General features: G+C 30.4%; 1 protein-coding gene across 1 annotated transcript in view; it reads right to left on the reverse strand.

Annotated features, from left to right (window-relative positions):
- LOC126735477 (ATP-dependent RNA helicase DDX24) overlaps positions 1-19,573 on the reverse strand; it is a 45,537-nt gene that overhangs the window by 22,931 nt on the left and 3,033 nt on the right. Inside the window, exons 3-6 of the mRNA XM_050439478.1 lie at positions 14,439-14,738; positions 2,158-2,311; positions 1,800-2,089; positions 967-1,189 (exon numbers count right to left, since the gene is read on the reverse strand). Of these exons, the coding sequence (XP_050295435.1) occupies positions 967-1,189; positions 1,800-2,089; positions 2,158-2,311; positions 14,439-14,738 (967 nt within the window). The remainder of the gene's footprint in view (positions 1-966; positions 1,190-1,799; positions 2,090-2,157; positions 2,312-14,438; positions 14,739-19,573) is intronic.

Consider the following 19,573-nt stretch of genomic DNA (forward strand, 5'->3'; position numbering starts at 1 on the left):
AAAACGCATACAGCTTTTTTGTATTTGGTGTGCTAATTACATCGTCCATAAACCACATTACCGTAGTCGAATAGCGATAATATTAAACTGTCACATAATTGATACTTTATTTTGGATGGTAGCCATTTTTTCAAATAATTAAGTTTTTCTTGTTTTTTTGTTAGGTTTGGTGAAAATGTAATGTTTGACAAAGCGTTTACTTGTATTTAAATTCATAAGATACTTTGTGCTTTCCTATTATTGGATTGCTTAGTCTATCTGTACGGGAGCCTTGTACTTAAATAAATAAATCACTTCTAGAATACCGCTTAACTAACAATCTTAACTACTCAGCATCTACGTACTGGGTTTATGTGGTAATAATAATATAATTTATAATTATATTTATTATTTATTTATAATTTATAATTATATTTGCTGTTGCCTTAATAATCTAAAACAACTTACTAACCTACATACCTTGGACTGATTTACTTACTAAAGACTAAATAATAATTATGTCCTACTTATTATATCTCAAATGTAAAAATACAATATAGCGTCCATACGAAAAAACAGAGTTGATAATGGTTCGCAAAAGACAAAACGTCGTATTAAAAATCTAAAAACGCCATCAAAAAAAGTGGCAATGCAAATGAGCAAATTATTTTAAAATCGGCAAGAAATAACTAAAATCGACTTTTCAAAATTTCGGATTTTACCGAATATATTCGGAACCAATCGGAATTTTTAAATTTTTTAAACGGCTTATTATTAAGCTCAAACATTCTCTACTTTGCCACAATTTAACCGTCTTCGTATCTCTTATAGATTTCGAGATCCCCATATTAAGGGTCGATTTTGAAACACCCCGTATATTGTCGAAACGTCGATGAAAACACAAAAAAGAACTTGTGAAAAAAGTGTTTTATTTTTTACATTTTTACTTCATCCACCTAATAAAGTTATTATCCTCTAAAAACTTACCGCTCCAAATTTTTGAGTCGTTGCCGTTGTTGCATACTAGCATGAAGCGGTAATGGACTGCAATCCAAAAGCGATAACAATGTCGTTAGCCTTTTAACGCACCCAATAGAATTACAAAATATTAAAGTTCGGCCTGGGTGCTTTTTTAGAAAATAGTAGACATAGTAGTCTTTCTCGTCTATCTGACAGGTTATGCGGCATTCCGTCAAAGTGGTGGATGTTCCTATTTTGACCAAAAAGGCAAGGCATTAAATAACACAAAAACAAACTATTATAAATATTAATTAATAGTAATGAAATAAACTCACAGGTCTCAAATTTATTAAAGTCTAAGGATTACACGTGTTTCGTCCAAAGTAGGCATCATCAGATCCACTTGTGTATTCACTAATAAAAATAACGAAAAAAGAACCACAGAACGACACTACATGATACAAGTCAAGGGTAGAAATTAAGTTAAAATTGGTAAAATCGGACGGACTAGTTACTACATATTAAGATATTATATTATTTGTTTGTTCGTTTATATAATTTTCTAGTCTCCGACCAATTTTAACTTAATTTCTATCCTTGACTAGTATCATGTAGTGTTGTTCTCTGCTTCTTTTTTCGTTATTTTTATTAGTGAATACACAAGTGGATCTGATGATGTCTAGTATGGACGAAACACGTGTAATCCTTTGACTTTAATTTAATAAATTTGAGACCTGTGAGTTAGAGTTTATTTCATTACTATTTAATATAAGCCGGTCTGTTTGAGAAAAGATGGACTATTTCTTGGATTAAACAATAATATTTTTTCAAAAGAATTTAAATGATAATTATTTTCTTACCGATCCCTTCAGACAAATCAACAATTTTAGGATTTGTAACCCCAAGGGTGTCAACAATTTTTTGCAACTTCTGTTCTGGAGTCATATCCTTCAATTTCCTGCCTTTCAATTTATTTTTATTAAACAAATGTTTTGGAATATCATGAATAAGGGTTAAAGTAGCAGAAAAAACGAAATTTTGCCTATTTTTTTTGTTGTCCTCTGACATGTTAATTCTTTCTAATAGGTCATGTAGTTCTTTAAAATGGCCCTTTTCTAACATTCGGTCAGTTTCATCTATGGCTAAAAATCTATCGACATAATAGAAAATAATTAAAAATATATACCAAGCTATAAACAGAAAGAATATTATGAATACCTAATATTGTCAATCTGTGCCAAATGTTCATTTCCCTGTTGAATTAATTCCCAGAGTCGGCCAGGCGTACCTACCACAATTTCTGGGCCTTTACTAAGAATTCTTTCCTGTTTTACGGCTGCCATCCCACCAACTACCACAGCTACGTTTAAACCTGATAAAAATTAAACATTTTGATTTTAATTATAAATTGTCCCCGAAAAACATTTTAAATCAGAAATAATAGTCACAAATAAGATAGTAGAGGTTTGGTATTAAAAAAATTACAGGTTTGATTATAATTTTTTTTAACATGCAGCATGTTTACATTTGGATTTAAAAAATATAAAATATCCCCAATATCATTAAAGAACTCTGTATCTATTCCAATAGATTCTCTTACAGGTGTTTATATTATGGATGTTTTGGTCAGAAATTTAATAAGAAAAACCCAAATATTTTATGCTAATGTTTTGAATTAAAATTAATTTATCCTTAGCACTCTATAAAGAACAGAAAGCTACAATATTACGATCTAAGTACAATTTCAGTATGGATATAGTGCAAAAAAATTATGAAAAAATTAATCTTTAAATGATCAAATTTTCAGTCAATCACAAAAAAAAATTATAAAGCTAGTAAAATTAAGGAAAGAAACTTCCTCCCTTTATATAACACTCTACAAAGATGGTTATTTTACTGTCTTTACTATAATATATTAAAAAGAAATACAAAGGAAATATGCATGATTTCTGATTTTGAAAATTAAATTAAACAAACACATACCGAAATTCTGATTTCTCCATTATAAACTTAAAACTATAGACATCGCAATAGATACAGAAAAAGAAAGAAACGCAATGTACTCATCACAATAAAAATAAACAATTAATTGGTTTCTCAACTAGCAAAGTATTAAAACTGATTCGAGAGGATATCTACGTGGTGGGATTTTTATTAGCAGAGATTGATGATCTATTTTTTGGTATTATCTTAAGAGTACTAATGAAAGTAAGATAGTATCCATTATTTTCATCCAATAAATCCCATGGTCTACTTTATTGTACGATGTTTAATTTCCCTTCGTACGTTTTGGTTCAAGTATCGTGAACAAAGAAAATATTTGAAAAATTAAAAATAGTTTTTTTAAGCAGTAGTCAGAAGCGGTTTAGATATTTTACAGGCATTGTTGTTAAAAAAAGGTGCCGATAACACCGATCTATACCTTATATTAGGCCGAGAGTTTTCGCACTAATAAAAACAGTGAGAGGTGAAATTAATCAGCAAAAGTTTTGGACCAAAAGGAACCTTCGTTTTCTTCATTTTAGACTTTTAAAGTCTGAAATAAGGAATTTATAATGGAAACGTGTTTTAAGTGTCTGAAATCCTGTGCCTATGTCGATGTTACGAACGATCAGACTATTAAAGATCTTCTTGGAAGGCGATGCGATCTATGTAGAAACATTGAATGTAGAGAATGCTCAAAACTGACCTCCAGTGACATAAGAGTGTTGACACAATATCATAGTGTTCTGTATTTCTGCAAGGGCTGTTTATACACTATTAAGCTGAGTAGGCAACATGCAGAGGACTCCTAAAGATTTACAAAATAAACTCGGTGATCTAGATGACAATTATGTCAACACGAGACAGGATACTGAACGGCTTAGGTCCAAAGATCCTTACACTAAATCATATGCTCAAGTCTTATCCAATGCAACCAGTTCAACGAAAAAAAAGATTGGCGACATCAAGGTTTTAGCACAATTTATCTGAAATTCCTTCGAAGAACAAAAGAATTACTTGATCAAGACCACAGAAACACTAACGAAAATTGGAAAGGAAAATATATTCGTAAATTAACCATTATTAACAAAATTGAGAAAGTCTATTCTCAATTTTGTTTGACACTATCGGACAAAATTAGAGAGACTGGACTAATTATGAATTTTATGCAATACAAAAATATATAGAAAATACAAAAATATATCTTATCATTGAGTTAAAAGATTTATGTCAATAAATAGTTTACAATGCCACTATAATAAATTCAAAAACATTGTTTTGTTAAAAAATATACCCAAAATTTATTAGAAAAAATATAACGAATTCTTCGCGACAAAATTAGAAAGATTAATTTTAAAATTATATTTGTATCGTAAAGTAATGAAACTAAACTAATACTTCGTCCAGTACCCTTTGTTCTCAATAACTTTTTGACATTTATTTGGCATCGATCCAATGAGATTAGAAATTACAGCCGGATCCAACCTCTTCAAATAATTGAGTATTTTTTGGTGCGTACTCTAATATTTTTGGTGCGTATTTGTTTCTTAATTATATCTGAAAGATTCTCAATTGGATTTAAGTCCGGAGATTATGGTGGCCATTTTAAAACTTGAATTTTATTTTCTACAACCCATTCCTTTACCAGTTTGGCGGTATGTTTGGGGTCGTTATCGTGTTCGAACGTATACCTTAGCAGCCTTTTCAATACAGCGTAAGGCAACATTACATCTTCAAATATAGTACGATACTTACATCGACTTTGTAGATTGGACCCGTTCCATAACCCAAAAAACAACCCCAAATCATTATAGTACCGCCTCTGTGCTTAACGGTACCAGAAACATATTTTGGATCAAGTCTTTTATTTACTGGACGATGCACGAACTTTGCGTCAATCACTTCCAAAGATATCAAACTTAGACTCGTCACTAAACAAAACTTTGTTGCAGTCCTTAGCACACCAGTGACGCTGACGTGTTGCAAACATCATTCTAGCGATCACTTTTTTTTACGGATATTTTTTGAGCGACCCCATTAATAAGTTTCTATATTTTTTTTTCCTTTAAATCTACTGAATAGTGTTTTCCGCGAGGCATTGCTACTTATCCACCCTAGTATTTGTTGGTTGATCATATGAAATATGACCAACTGCACCTTAGTGAAACTAAATACAAAACGAGTCTCTTTAATTTTGACGCAGTTATTTTTTTATCAATGTAAGAATAAATTGTTAAAATAAAAAATACATAGTTATACACATTACAAAAATAAACTGTTAATAAAAAAATTCTTTTGGTCGCCGGTGATACACTGCTCAACAAATTGCAGCGGGGTTCGTTACGTACTTAACGTAAGTCCACCCTCTAACTTTTGACGTCGCAGGATATCCGTCAACCCCCTCACTATTTCTTTGTACAGTTATAGGAGAAAAGTTGACAAAAATGCCTCGGGCTTTAGTTACTTAGAGTAGCCTCTAAGTAATTAAAGAAGCCTGAGAATAGACTTACAGTATCGGACAAAATTAGAGACTGGACTAATTATGACTTTTATGCAATACAAAAATGTAGTACATTCTTATCATTGAGCTAAAAGATTTATGTCAATAAATAGTTTAAAGTGCCACTATAATAAAAGCAAAAACATTGTTTCCCAAAATTAATTAGAAAAAATAAAAAAAGTATAACAAATTCTTTGCGGCAAAATTAGAAAGACTTATTCTTAAAGTATATTTGTATAGTAAAGCAATGAAACTAAACTAATAATTCACTTCGCCGGTGATACTGTTTAAGAAATATTAATATTATTTTAAAGTACGGAATTGACAAATAGCACAGCCTCTCTAATTTTGTTCGATACTGTAGGTCAACGGAACGGAAGGAAAAATAATGTAATTATTGCTGGTCTAAAATAACGGAACCCTTTAGATCTCTCTTATACTGTTTTTAGACGTCAGACGTCGAAATCTCTAAAAATTAATCATTGCAACGCATTGAATTATTGAGAAAATTGTCCATCATGATTGAACTGAGAAACAGAATGCAAAGGGGATAACTGTGGAGTCCTGTGGCCTTCAGGGTGGAAACATTTATTTTAATGAGGACCATCATACTAGATTTTACTTATAGTACATTTTAATAGAAAAAAAAAAGAACTTTTTAAGCTTGCGCGCGCCGCCTGGAAGCATAAGAGCATTGAGACTGCTTATAGTTTTAATGGCACAGTATATATTAAGAAATCTTCTACTTTGGGTGCAATTACAATTTTAAATGAGTTCAGGAAATTCCACTTGCTAATAATATCTAAGGATTCCTGCATTTAAAAATGCCTTCCTCATTGGTCATTAATGTCCAAAATATTCAAGGTATTGAATATTTTGTAGAATGGAACTAAAAGAACTTACATTGTAGAATGAAACTAAAGGAGTTGAAGCTCTCACTTGATAACTGTTGCTTTGATATTGTTTTTATATCAGAATCTTGGCTGAATTACACCATATTGGACCAAGAATTTATACACACGAAGGTACCCGACTTTCCGACGAGATCGAATATCCACATGTTTAAAAATGGATGATGGTGGTGTCTTTATAGCAGTCGAAAATAAATTTAATCCAGTGGCTCTTAGAAGTTTTGAGAGTGATTCAGAGGATGGGTGGGTTCTCTTAACTAACGGTAAATTTAAACTTTATTAGTGTTGTGTTTATCTACCGCATAACGAAAATGTTAAGAATACTTGTTTCTTAATGTCCATTGACGATCTGTGGAAATTTTAGCTACTTAACAGTCAATTGGCTTGAGACAAACAGCTATTTTCAACTATTTAATGTATATCGTAAATACTGTGAGTTGTTGGAATCTTTTTCTAATGCTGGCCTTATGCAATTTAATACCGTGAATAAAGCAAATTCCAGGTTGATGGATTTGGTGTTTTGTACCAAATTTTTTATTAATAGTTTTTTTTCATCGTGATAGCCCTTTGTTATCTAAAAACATCAACCGCCCCTCCCTTGAGTTTTTATTTGAATGTCCTTCTTCTCACTTAAAAGAAATTTGTAAATAAAGCAGTATGAAACTTTCAACATGCAGAATCCAATTATATACAAACGAAACTAAATATAATTGATTGGTATTCTTTGTTTAACTTCGAAAATATAAATGATAAAAAGTAAAATATTTGAAGCAAAAATTCCTCTTAAAAGCATCAACAATACGTTTCCTTCATATTTCTCCACAAATACAATTAAGATTAATCAAGAAAAATAAGATACACAAAAATGGAAATTTAATTATTTGACTCCAAAATGTCCTTTAATTTGCATATTGATAAATTAGTTAATGATTGCAATAGAATCTGGCGTTTATAATCATAACTCTCTATTATTCGTACCGGTTTCTCGTTTTATTCTTTTTATTATTTCATTTCTCTCTCTATTATTCGTACGTGTGTAGACTCCAGTTTACGATAGTCATTTGAAGTCCTAGGTACAAGAATAATATCGACAGACTTGAAAAGCTACAGAGCCGGTTTTTGAGATTCAGTTTTTACAAGACTCATTTTCTCATTGAGAATCATAACCTCTGATGCCCGTTTACATTTTAAAATCTTAGAATTGGAAAAGACGCGTACTATTTACGATATTTTGACTTTGTACAAGGTTATAAATAATTTCTCTAACTCTCCAGGTCTGCTCAGTAAGTTTTGTTTGAGTGTACCTGTTCGCCAACTTTGAAACCATGACTTGTTGTATATTCCTTATTGCAGAGCTATTTATTATCAGAATGCTCGCTTAGTAAGGATAATTAAAGTTGCCAACGTGCATTGTACTTGATAGTACTCATCATAATTTAGACTTGTTTTGCAACGAGTTTGCAGTTATTAGAAAATAGGAGAGTTTGAGGTTGTGTTTTGTAGCATTTAATATTTAAGTTAGATTATATATTAGGTTAAAGTTGTAAATATCAGAATACTAATTTTCGATTTTGTAACTGTTTGTATCCTAAAAACTGAAATAAATAAATATACAGGTTCTATTAGAAACAAGCACTTTTTCCTATTCTAATGTTTGGAGGAGATGCCATTAGTTTTAAAGGATTCTGTATAAATCTTACTAACTAATATGCAAGGTTTCTAACATCTATAGTAATTGCCTCTCATTTCCACTCAACAAGGATCTCGGAAATAGTTATTACTATCTGTGTGTATATATAGATTTCAATATCTAATCAATTTATCAATTTAAAAAAACCATAAAACATTTAAAAAAATGGTAACACTTGATTTTACAGATAACAAAAAATTTAGATAAATTTAAATCATTATTTGAAATTAATTAGTAATGTAATAACTGTGTTTAAAGTTGTTTCAACTTTTTGTCAGATAAGTGATGCATATTTTCCGCAAAGTAAATAATTTCAAATACTTCAAAAGTTGGTATCTTCTGTTTTCATCCACCCTCTGCTTTAAAGTCTGACATTTTACTACATAATTAATTGTTCATGATTTAACATTAGATTATTACTGTAAAGTCCAGTTCAGAGATCTATTAGAGTCTTTGATGTGTCGCAGATGCGGCACTAAATAGTCCGTGCGCCTATATCGTATTTATTGTCGCATGATATACATGTTTAAATGGCAAAATTTTATATAATTTATCTATGAAATCATTTTAAATATAACTCCATGTTTTACACTATTTTTTATTTTTCTTTCGAAAATGTCCATTTTTAGAAAGAATATAATATTACAAAAAAGATTGTCAAAAAATTGACCGCGGACTAAATTCCAAGCATTTTACAAACCATTTAAAACACTCCCAGCACTCACAAACTTCTTACTTCTTTTTAGTCAGTCTTTTAAACAAAGATAAAACACTTGCGTTCTGGCTATTCCTACTTTAGGCTGTGCAAGTGATTGTGTATCTCTCTCACTGATTTTGAGGATTACGGGGCTGTGCCCAGATAATTTTTAAGCTGTTTTTGTATTACTTTCGTCGTGTTTTTAAAGAGATCTTTAAGGATGGGTCTATCACCTTTAATAGTTGGGAGTAGTTTGGGGTCATGCGAGGTTATTATTATTTGATGGGTTTTGCCGGTTTTGTTTTTTACACGTTTATGAAAGTGGAGAATTTAGAATTTGGCATGTATTCGTCTAAATTTTTTGCAGTTTTTACTGTGAGGAAGTGTGTTTTTTTTTGTGTTTATGAATTTGTTTTGGTATTATATCTAAAGACCTTAAAATGTTTCGACCCTGGGAACATGGGCAGGAACATTTGGCAAATGAAGAGGAAAGTGTTTGTGCAGGCTTATAGAGGCCGTGGGTACACAAGAAAGACAATAACACTTGTGATGAAAACAATAAGAGTGATCAGGAAATAAATCACTCTCCTCAGATAGTTCTGATAGTTCATTTTCTAGAGTTGAGGAAGCAAAGGAAGAAGCAAGTAGAAGCTACAGGGGAAAATCAAAGAGTTATGAAACGTAATTGTTTAAGTACAGACGCCAAACAAATTTGTTTAAATATCTATAACAATCTAAGGAATGATCCTCAGTTCACAAATGATTGCAGTGCTTTGCAAAAAACAGCGTTTTTAACAGGGCTTCCCTATAGTACAATATGCTATTTTGTAAAAAAAAGGGATTAAAGACAGAAAAAAAAAAGAAAGATGCAGGACAATCAAAGGGACTTGGCACAGATATTGCCAAATTTCTAAGGGAAGTTGTGTATTCTAATTACAAAAACAATGGGACAAACATTTCTCAGTCTCAATCTTGGGGAAATACCTGATAAAACTGGATTTAAGTTTAAGATGGTTAACAAAAGGGCTGTTATAATGGAAAGTACTGGAATTGTCAGGTGGCAATTTTATAGAATATTTGGAGAATATTAAAAATTTCGGGAGGAAGAAAGATTTATATATTATTTAGATGAAACCTGGTATGATACATATGACACGGCAAAAAAGGGTTAGACTGATAGTTCTAACAAATGTGTCCTAAAAGATGTTCCAGCAAACAGGGGATCTCGGATGATCATTATTCATTGTGGTTCAAAAGAAGGTTGTGAAAGTGAAAGATGGACTGAAATTGTGTGGCAAAAAAATAGAAGAGTGCAATGTGGACTATCATACAAACATGCATGCAGATATATTTGAAACCTGGTTTGAGAAAACATTCATTCCAAATTTAAAGGAAAACAGTGCGATTGTTATGGATAATGCATCATACCATTCAAGGCTTTCTGAAAAAATCCCAAACACATCTTCACATAAATTGGAAATTGAGACATTTTTATTAAAACATGATCTCTATTTTCACGAATCTTAGACAAAGAAACAATTATTGGAAGTTGTAATTACCAAATCATGGGAAAAGCAGTATGTAGTAGATAACATAGCTAAAAAGTATGCTCATACTGTCCTCAGACTTCCTCCGTAGTATATTATATGTTTAATCCTATCGAGTTGATTTGGGGACAACTAAAAAGGAAAATTCGCAGGAAAACTAAGTATCCAAAATTCGATAAAAAAGTTATAAATTTGATTAAGGAGGAAGTTATGAATTTAGGAGAGGAAGAGTGGAGAAAGTCTGAGGAAAAAATTAAAAGATATGAAGAGGAATATCGTAATTTGTATCAGATTATTTTGAATGGAGGCGACCGTTTCATTATAAGTTTGGATAATGATGAATCTGATGCAGAAATTGAAGATCTGTGGCTAAACTAGTTATTGTTCCATATGGTAAGAAAACCCTATTTTTATTGATTAAACAAATTTAAAATTTTGTTTTTTACAGCTTACTGCCCCTGTTTGTCCTTCAGCGATACAATAATGACTGCTTCTTCCTCCATTCTCTGAGAAGAGGTCCCTTTTTTCCATAATAAGAAACTCCTTTTTTTATTAATTAAACAAGTTTAAAGTTTTGTTTTTTACAGCTTACTGGCCCTGTTATACTTCAGCGACACAATAAAGTCTGCCTGTTCCTCCATTCTCTGGGAAAAAACCCTTTTTTGCTATGGTAAGAAAAACACAGTTTTTATTAAAAAAAACAAGTTAAAAATTTTGTTTTTTGTCCATGATTTGTCTTACAGAGACACTATAAAACCAGTTTATTTTAATTTATTTTTTTTAGAGTTACTGCCACACTTGTTCTGTCCCAGAGAGGCAAGACTACTTCTTTCATATTTCACTGTAAGAATAAAGGCAATTTCACATCTGAGTTGTAATTATTTAAAAGAAACATTATTGTAAATTTATTATTATTAATTAAATTTAAAAATTATTTCTGCTACTCGTGTATAATTTTTAATCTGTTTTAGTATCCATATGCTTCACTCAAGATGAAGTTGGAATCCATAGCGGCAACAGAGAAACTGTTTCCTTCCTTAATAGAAGAAGATTTTTTAGTATAAGCATTTATTTTTGTTAATTTTTATCTAATCTCTCCTATTATGCACAATAACTAAATAGGAGGCAAACAAATTAATAAATATTACATTCAGGATGCAAAGTGTGTTTTTTTTATAAGTAAAACTTGTAACTTTTGCACTCATAAGATATAGACAGCTAGATGGTATTTAATGTAAAAGTTTATTTTAAAAAATATACTTCCACTTTTCTGACTACATAATTACTTTTTATCAAAAAATGTTGGTACTAAATATATAGATTAGTACTATATATTAGTTATTATAATAATATATCATAATATTAGTGATGTAACCAAAAAAAACAGAACGGTTTTTTTTTAAAAAAAACCGTTTTTATTGTAAAAAAAACGAAGCCTTCGGTTTTTTTTGTTTTAATTGTTTTTTTTTTAAATCTGGGTTTTTATGTCGGAACTGTTTACTTATTGCCAAAAATATTATAAAACGTAGGTATAATATCAAATATTTATATATCAAAGTTAGTCTTATTTAGTTTCTTTGTTTCTTAAATAATTTATTTAAAAAAACAACCTATTATTAATTAAAAACATTTATTTTTATTCAAAGCCTTTAAATGAATCATCACTGGATTCGCTATCCATATCTTCAAGCTCTGAAGGTTCACCCTCTTCATTATTTATTTCTGAATCCGACTCTGCCTCAGAACTGGATATGATCATTGCTTCTGGTTCAGAAACTACTGCAGGATTGATTGTTAAGCTAGAGCCAGCAGTAGGCTCTGAACTGGATGATTCCTCAAGTTGACTCATTAATTTACGGTTATGCGCTACATATACGATTTTTGAGGCTCTGTTGTTGGTGAGCCTATTTCAATGCAATTCGGGACACCCTGTATATTTTCTTTATTATAATTTATATTCTTTCTTGAGTTTTCGGAGTTTTAATACTAACTAAGTAACTAATACATACCTTTTGCCTCGATTTTTTCTTGTATTGTTTGTAATGGTCCAATTTTTTGCTGCTTTCCGTCAGTCAGTCCATATTTTAATTTAATTTCTTCTGGGCATTTTTGGCAGTTTTTAATGTGCCCTACCATACGTGTCCCATTTTTAGACAATTGAAGAGCACAAAACATGCACTCTACTTGAGGAGTTTTGCTCTGAGTTTTTATCATTTTAAAGAGGGAATACACTTTACAATTTTTCCTTCCCCGGGAATCACGCGAAGAACTCGAAGACATTGTAAATATTTAATGTTTGTCAATATACAGCAGGTATCAAATAATTAAATAACATAAGACGCAGGAAAAATGCTTTTGATTGTAAACCTATTTACTAAATCAGACTTACTTAAATAAGCACAAAACGCAAACAATTTTGCAGTAAGACTGGTAAATCACAAAATAAAACCAGAACACCTGCAAAAGCAGATCGGTAATTCCCCCGGTTTTTAATTTTCAACGAAGACGAACGACGAATGACGAGCGAAATTTCGGTGATTTCCCGAAGGCAAGGCAATGATGCTAACGTTAAAGAAATAATTGGTAAGTAGGGATGTCATTTTTTGGTGAAACACCGGTTTTTTAGTAACCGGTTATTTTATTATGAAATAAAACTATCCGGTTATAACTGACATAAAACACCGGTTATTGCAAATATCCGGTTCTTAAAAAAAATATTATTTTCTCTATGGTTTACTTGGTAATATATATGGTGATTTTTCTTTTTTTTTCTCTTCTGCTCTTTTTTGTTGTGGATTAATGGCCATTTCCATCAGGCACATTGTATACTTAAGTTAAGTGTGACTTAAGCTAAGCCGAGCTTAAAGATAGAAAATTTACATTGCATTCGATACTTAAGTTTTAAGTAAACTTAAAATCTGTTTGGTGGAAATGGCCAAAGGTTACGTTCAGACAGAGGCGAATGCGATTTTTTTTAGCAATTTTTTTTTAATTGGTCGGATTTGAATGGATTATAATGGAAATAGTGATATCTCGGGTCTATAACCGTATACCCGGTTATAAACAAAGTGAAAAAATAACCGGTTATAATCGGAGTTAAAAAATAATCGGTTTTAACCTTTATTATTTATTTTATTGACATCCCTTTTGGTAAGGCAGTAAAAGTTTTATTTTTAAATTTTTGCTAAAAACTACGTAAAACTGCTAGTTTTTTATTATTTTGTCAAAATAATATTGGAATGGGCGTTTTTAACCATAAACAATTTCAAAATATTAATCCTCTGCATATTACTAACGGAAGCTAATAAAAAACAATAAAAAACAAAAAAAACGCGTTTTTAATTGGTTTTTTTAACGGTTTTTTTTAATTTAAAAAAAACGTGTTTTTTTACATCACTACATAATATGTATAAATTTAAAAAAAAACAATAATAAAGGACATTGTGGCAGCCAAAATCCCCGTTAATAATAACCACCAAAGAAAAATACATCTCAATACCCAATAAAAGAAAATATATAAAATTTGAAGACAAACCAAAACATTTTACCCTTTTGTATCAAAAAGTAATTCTTTAATGGTTTAATCGACAGAATAAATGGACCTAAGTCATTTGTACCACCTATTCTCTCATCACTTATTATAAACCCAAAAATCGCCAGTGATGGCGCTAAAAACTAAACTTATCAAATTGAAATTTTTCGTTACTGATTTTACGTACTTAAATCTTATCTCTAAATTAAATATTATCTTGCTATTAACTATCTTGAACTTCTAATTTTATAAAACTAAACCCAAAAATCCTGAATAATAAAATTTTAAATACAAATAAATTTTAAGACCAAACCTGTGCAACTTTTCACGCTTGAGTGGCTGTGACTGAGGTCAGACGTCTAACAAAACAGTACGTGGGCGTATGTAGTAAAATTTTACGATTTAAATGTATACATTTTTAAAAAAAAAATTAAAACATTTATTTATTTAATGACTCTTTCCACATAAAATTTTGCGATATAAACATACATGCCATGTGACAATACAAGCAACACCGGCACACGGACTATTTGCGGCATATCAAAGATTCTAATAAATCTCTGAACTGGACTTTAACAATAAGATTCGTTGTTTGTTCAACAAAAATTATTGCCTATAAATAGATTTATTCTTACTAACCTGTGTATTTTGCAACATTGCATAAATGATTCTTCACCTGCATGGCTAGTTCTCGTGTGGGAGTTAAAATTAATGCATACAAAGGCTTTTTAGTTCTAGTGCTATTGAGTTTTAAAGATTTCACACAACCAATACCATCTTCATCCAATTGGAAGTCCGACTCATCTTCTAAATCCGAGCTCTCTGCTATACTATTAGGTTCATTTTCTTTAAGTCGTAGAATACCACTAATAATAGGTAAGCCAAAAGCAAGTGTTTTGCCGCTGCCTGTTTCCGCTGCACCCAAAATGTCTCGTTTTCCTAAAAAAAAATATTTCCTTTTTAATAACAAATCCGCTTTGCTATTGCAAAAAATTGATTTTGAGTTATAAACTTTAACAGAGCTTAAGCGATGACTTTAAAAACTCCATAAAAAATTTAAAGAATTCTAATATTTCGATTATATTGTAGTCCAGTTTGGAAAGAGAAAACTTCAAAAGAGGCCGACGGAGAACTAACAAATATTATCAGTTTCCATTATAGAGAGTTCCTTCGTTCCAAATGTAAAGGGTATTAACATTCTTGTATTCCAAATTTATTAATATTTTTAAAATCACTTTGGATATTTATTTTAAATTTGGCACGTTGGGAAATGTTAACGAGATACATGTTTTTAAGTAAAAAATATTAGTAGTGAAGAAATAGTCCATACTTGCAATGGAATCGTAGATTAATATTTATTAAACTTTCAGTTTTTAAAAAATTCGCGACATGTTTCGGACACAGTGGTGTCCATCATCAGGGGATACTAAAAGGAAATAGTTCTGAACAAAAGACAAACAAACAGAGCAAAAAAAAATGTAAAAAATTAATGTAAGGTACACTTACAAACCTTTAAAATTGGTATCAGATGTACGCCCCAGGGTTTGATTCCATGTCAAAAGACTTTCTATTTATTATTATTGTTTTTTTTTGTTAAATTAATAATAAATAATAAAATGAAAGAACAATAATAATAAATAGAAGGTTTTTTGACATGGAATCAAACCCTGGGGCGTATATCTGATACCGATTTTAAACCATTGTAAGTGTACCTTATATTAATTTTTTAGGTTTTTTTTTCTGTGTCTGTTTGTCTTTTTTTTCGTAACTATTTCCTTTTAGTATGCCCTGATGATGGACACCACTGAGTCCGAAACATGTCGGGAATTTTCAAAAAACTGAATCTTTAATAAATAAGAGGAGGAAGACTGCAGGATTTTCATTTTATTTTCACCTTAAAAAATATTATTTTACTTTCATTACTAGGTCTAAAATATTATGAACACTACACCATGACTACAGACATGCATATCACCAACTGCTTATTCAAGATTTGCACATGCTGGTGGTGCTGAAAAAAGAATAAGATGTTGCCACTGGCGTTTAAACTAACTTGACACAAGAAAATCCTGACTTTTTGCAAGATTCTTTTGAACCGACGAATCCTCTTTTACCCGTGGGGCAATAGATTACCATATTATTCATATTTAGAAACATCGCTTAAGGCATGAGACTTGGATACAGCTCCTCCGCATGTTGGAATAGCTGCAAGAGAATGGCTGAAGACCAATTGAGGAATTATATGAATATTGATGTGGTTAATAATATTGGACCAATGGAAAGGAAAATGGTATTGGATCAATATGAAGGTATTTTAATTTTTTACTTTTTAGAATAATCTTTTATAATAAAAGATTGATTGATTGATACTAATGTTTGATTCTAAAAAAACACTGATGCAATTTTTTTTTTAAATAGGGCCGCACGCACGCCAGTCAAAAATGCATTTAAATTATCTAATTAGATTTAAATATTTAAAGTTATTTGAAAAATATAATTAAATGTAAGGTTTTTTAATTAAAACCTTGGCTGTTGTTTCTAACGAAGTATTATTCGGATATAATGTATAATACGAGCCTGTATTATTTAGTGGTTCTTTAAACTTTCTGCTTTTGAAACTGGCCCACCCTGTATACATACTATTTTAAAAAATGATAGATTACATAATACATATACCTAGTTTAAGGGTTTGATGTATCTGAATTTAATTTTATATATCATTTTTTAATTGGATTTAGTTCGCAAATCAAGAGTCATTATACAGGGTGAGTCGGGAGAAACGCACCAAACTCCAAGTGAGTATTGTACACATAAAAATAATTAAAAAAAACTCATAAGTTCTCATGCGATTGTTCGTTCCTCCCGACCCTGTATTAAAAATTTTTCAGCGCTCTATAAATTATCACTTCTTTATATTTTAGGTAGAGAGAGAGGGTTAATACAGAGATATCTGATTGCAAATAGTACTACAGGTCAATTAGATATTTTTATATTTAAACAGGCATATTTTCAGCAATGGTTTCTATGCTATAATAAGAGAATCAAGAACAGTTCTAAGTGTGGCTACCTAATATACATATACCAACTAAGTACAGATTCTACCTGAAGTTTTATAAATATATAATTTTATAATAGTTGTCTTTTTCAAAGAACTGCCTTAGATGTAAAATTTAAATAATAATTTTTGGATCTTATTTACTACATACTGAACTATTAAATATGTCAAATATTTTCTTATATGGAATTATAAAAATTCAATTACAAATTTTAATAAATTAATATTCTATAAATATGTTATTTAAGTTACCCATTTTAATTATTTGAAGTTTGTAGGTTCATTATTACTCAGCAATCACAATTAAAATATAAGTCATAAACGAAAACACTATTAAAAAAGGATGATACTCAAATGTTTTATTTTGAAATATGAGGCGGAATATCAACCATTATTCTTAAAATGACCAGTAAGAGTCTAGTTTTGGAAAAACTTATAAAGACCTGAACACCTGCATACAGGTATCTGAATTAAATAAATAATGCTTATTATGATAGATTTCAAATTGTTTAGGTGTGTATATATTTCAACCCAATACATAAGATTATTTTAATTAATGCTTCAAATATTTTAAGACAGTTAAAACATTTATTAATTGTACCAACTGACTGCTATACAGGACAAAAACAAAAAGTGTTCAAATTAAATTTTTGGGTATTATTAAATTTAAGTAAAAGTGTCTTGCTTTTTTTGAATGTTATTTGTTATATTTTTTTTGCAGTTATTTTAAATGTCAATGTCTTCAAAGTTAAAACTAAATATTTAAAAGTTATCCTAAAATTTAAATAATGTCTTATTTTACATATCACCTGACAGTCAGTGCAAAATTTTCTAAATAACACAGTTCTTCGAGTGTTGATACATTTTTGGCTGTATAACTTTACCAGTGTTTACACGATTTTTGAAAAACTATTCTTCAAAGTACCTGTTAATCCTCAGAAAATATTTTTTTAATATATGATTTTTTTTTTTTTTTGGATGGGTAAAAGTGAAATTGGTGGTTGGTTCTTATGTTAAAATTCGGTTAATCTGTTTTACAGGGTAGCTATTTTTAAGAAGGGTGACAATTTTAAAGCTCTATGTTTCAAGTTATTAATAATATTAATCGCAATGCATATTTCGTAGCTACTAAACTTTAGCTGACTTAGAAAGCAGAGGAAGTACATATATTAATGCATATTATGAAGAAACGAAACAAAATTATGTTACTCCAGTAATATAGAGGAATGAAATCAGTCTTTTATTTTAATATCGCCAATAGTAACTTTTAAAAGCAGCTCTGGTTGTCAATGATTAATGACTTATTTATATGGGAAATAATGAAAAAAAAATTAAATGGTTTTGAAAATGAATATATGTGCAGAAATAAAAGATTAAGCTCCAGAAATAAAAGCAAGTTTTTATATAAATGCTTTAACCTCTTAACTTCATATTTCGAGTAAAGTCGTCTTAGTGCTATGTGTCAAAATTTAACTATCACGAGTTAATTCGTTCGTAAGTTTTTTTCATTTATTTCTTATCCGATTTTGTTCGGGCTACAAAATAAATGTTTAGGCGCTAAACTGAATTATTTCGTGCGCTTGATACCATCATTTCCAAGAATTTTATTATGTGTTTCTATTGGTTTCTGATGAAGAGTCAGATGTAAGTGATACGCAGCATCTAATAAATGCTCGCCAGTGGACTGTTCAAAATATAAATAGTCCTGCAGCATGCCCTCCAAGATTTCAATTTACTGGCCAATCGTCTTTGAACTTCAACATTATTGACAATGAAAATCCACTGGAATTTTTCAACTTGTTTTTTGATAATGAGCTTGTTAGCAGAATTGTTTTGGAAACAAACCGGTATGCCAGTCAGACTCGGATAATTTTTCGGCGTCTAAGAACCAGAGATGAATGGAAACCAACTTGTGATGAAATAATAGTGTTTTTCACAATAAATATGATGCAGTGTCTCATAAAAAAAACGGATTTATCGCTCTACTGGTCCAAGAAGTCTATAATAGCCACTCCCATGTTTGCTAAGGTAATGCCATATAAACGTTTTTGTCAAATAAATTTTTTTTTGCATTTTTCTAATAACAAAAACTATGATGCTAATACACATCCGTGTCCTAAATTGAATAAAATTTGGGATATTTTTACCTACCTAAATGAAAAAAATAAGACACTATATTCATTAGAAAAGGACGTTACCATAGACGAGAGCTTATTATTGTATAAAGGCAGATTAGGATGGGTCCAGTATATTCCAAACAAACGAGCCAAATTTGGAATAAAAAATTACGTGTTGTGCAAATCTTCTAGTGGTTACATTTGGGACTCTATTATATACACAGGGAAGGGCACAAAATTTGACGAGCCATACGATAATTTTCCTAGTTCTACTAAAATTGTAATCACTCTTATGAAGCCTTTACTCATGAAGGGACATTGCCTTACTATAGATTATTTTTATACTTCACCTGAATTAGCCGACATCTTGATAGCGTCAAAAACAGATACTTATGAAACACTTAGGTGTAATAGGAAGGATCTACCACAAGACATGAAAAAAAAACTGAAGAAAAAAAATGAAGCTATAGCATTTCAAAGGGGGAAAGTGCTAGTCATGAAATGGAAGGATAAAAGGGAAGTATTATAGCTGTTTTATCTACAATTCACGATTGAGCAATGGCCACCAAGAAAAAGTAAGGAAAAGAAGTAAAAAAACCTGT

Source organism: Anthonomus grandis, chromosome 4 (genome assembly GCF_022605725.1).
Source record: "Anthonomus grandis grandis chromosome 4, icAntGran1.3, whole genome shotgun sequence".
In the NCBI taxonomy this organism is placed as follows: domain Eukaryota; kingdom Metazoa; phylum Arthropoda; class Insecta; order Coleoptera; family Curculionidae; genus Anthonomus; species Anthonomus grandis.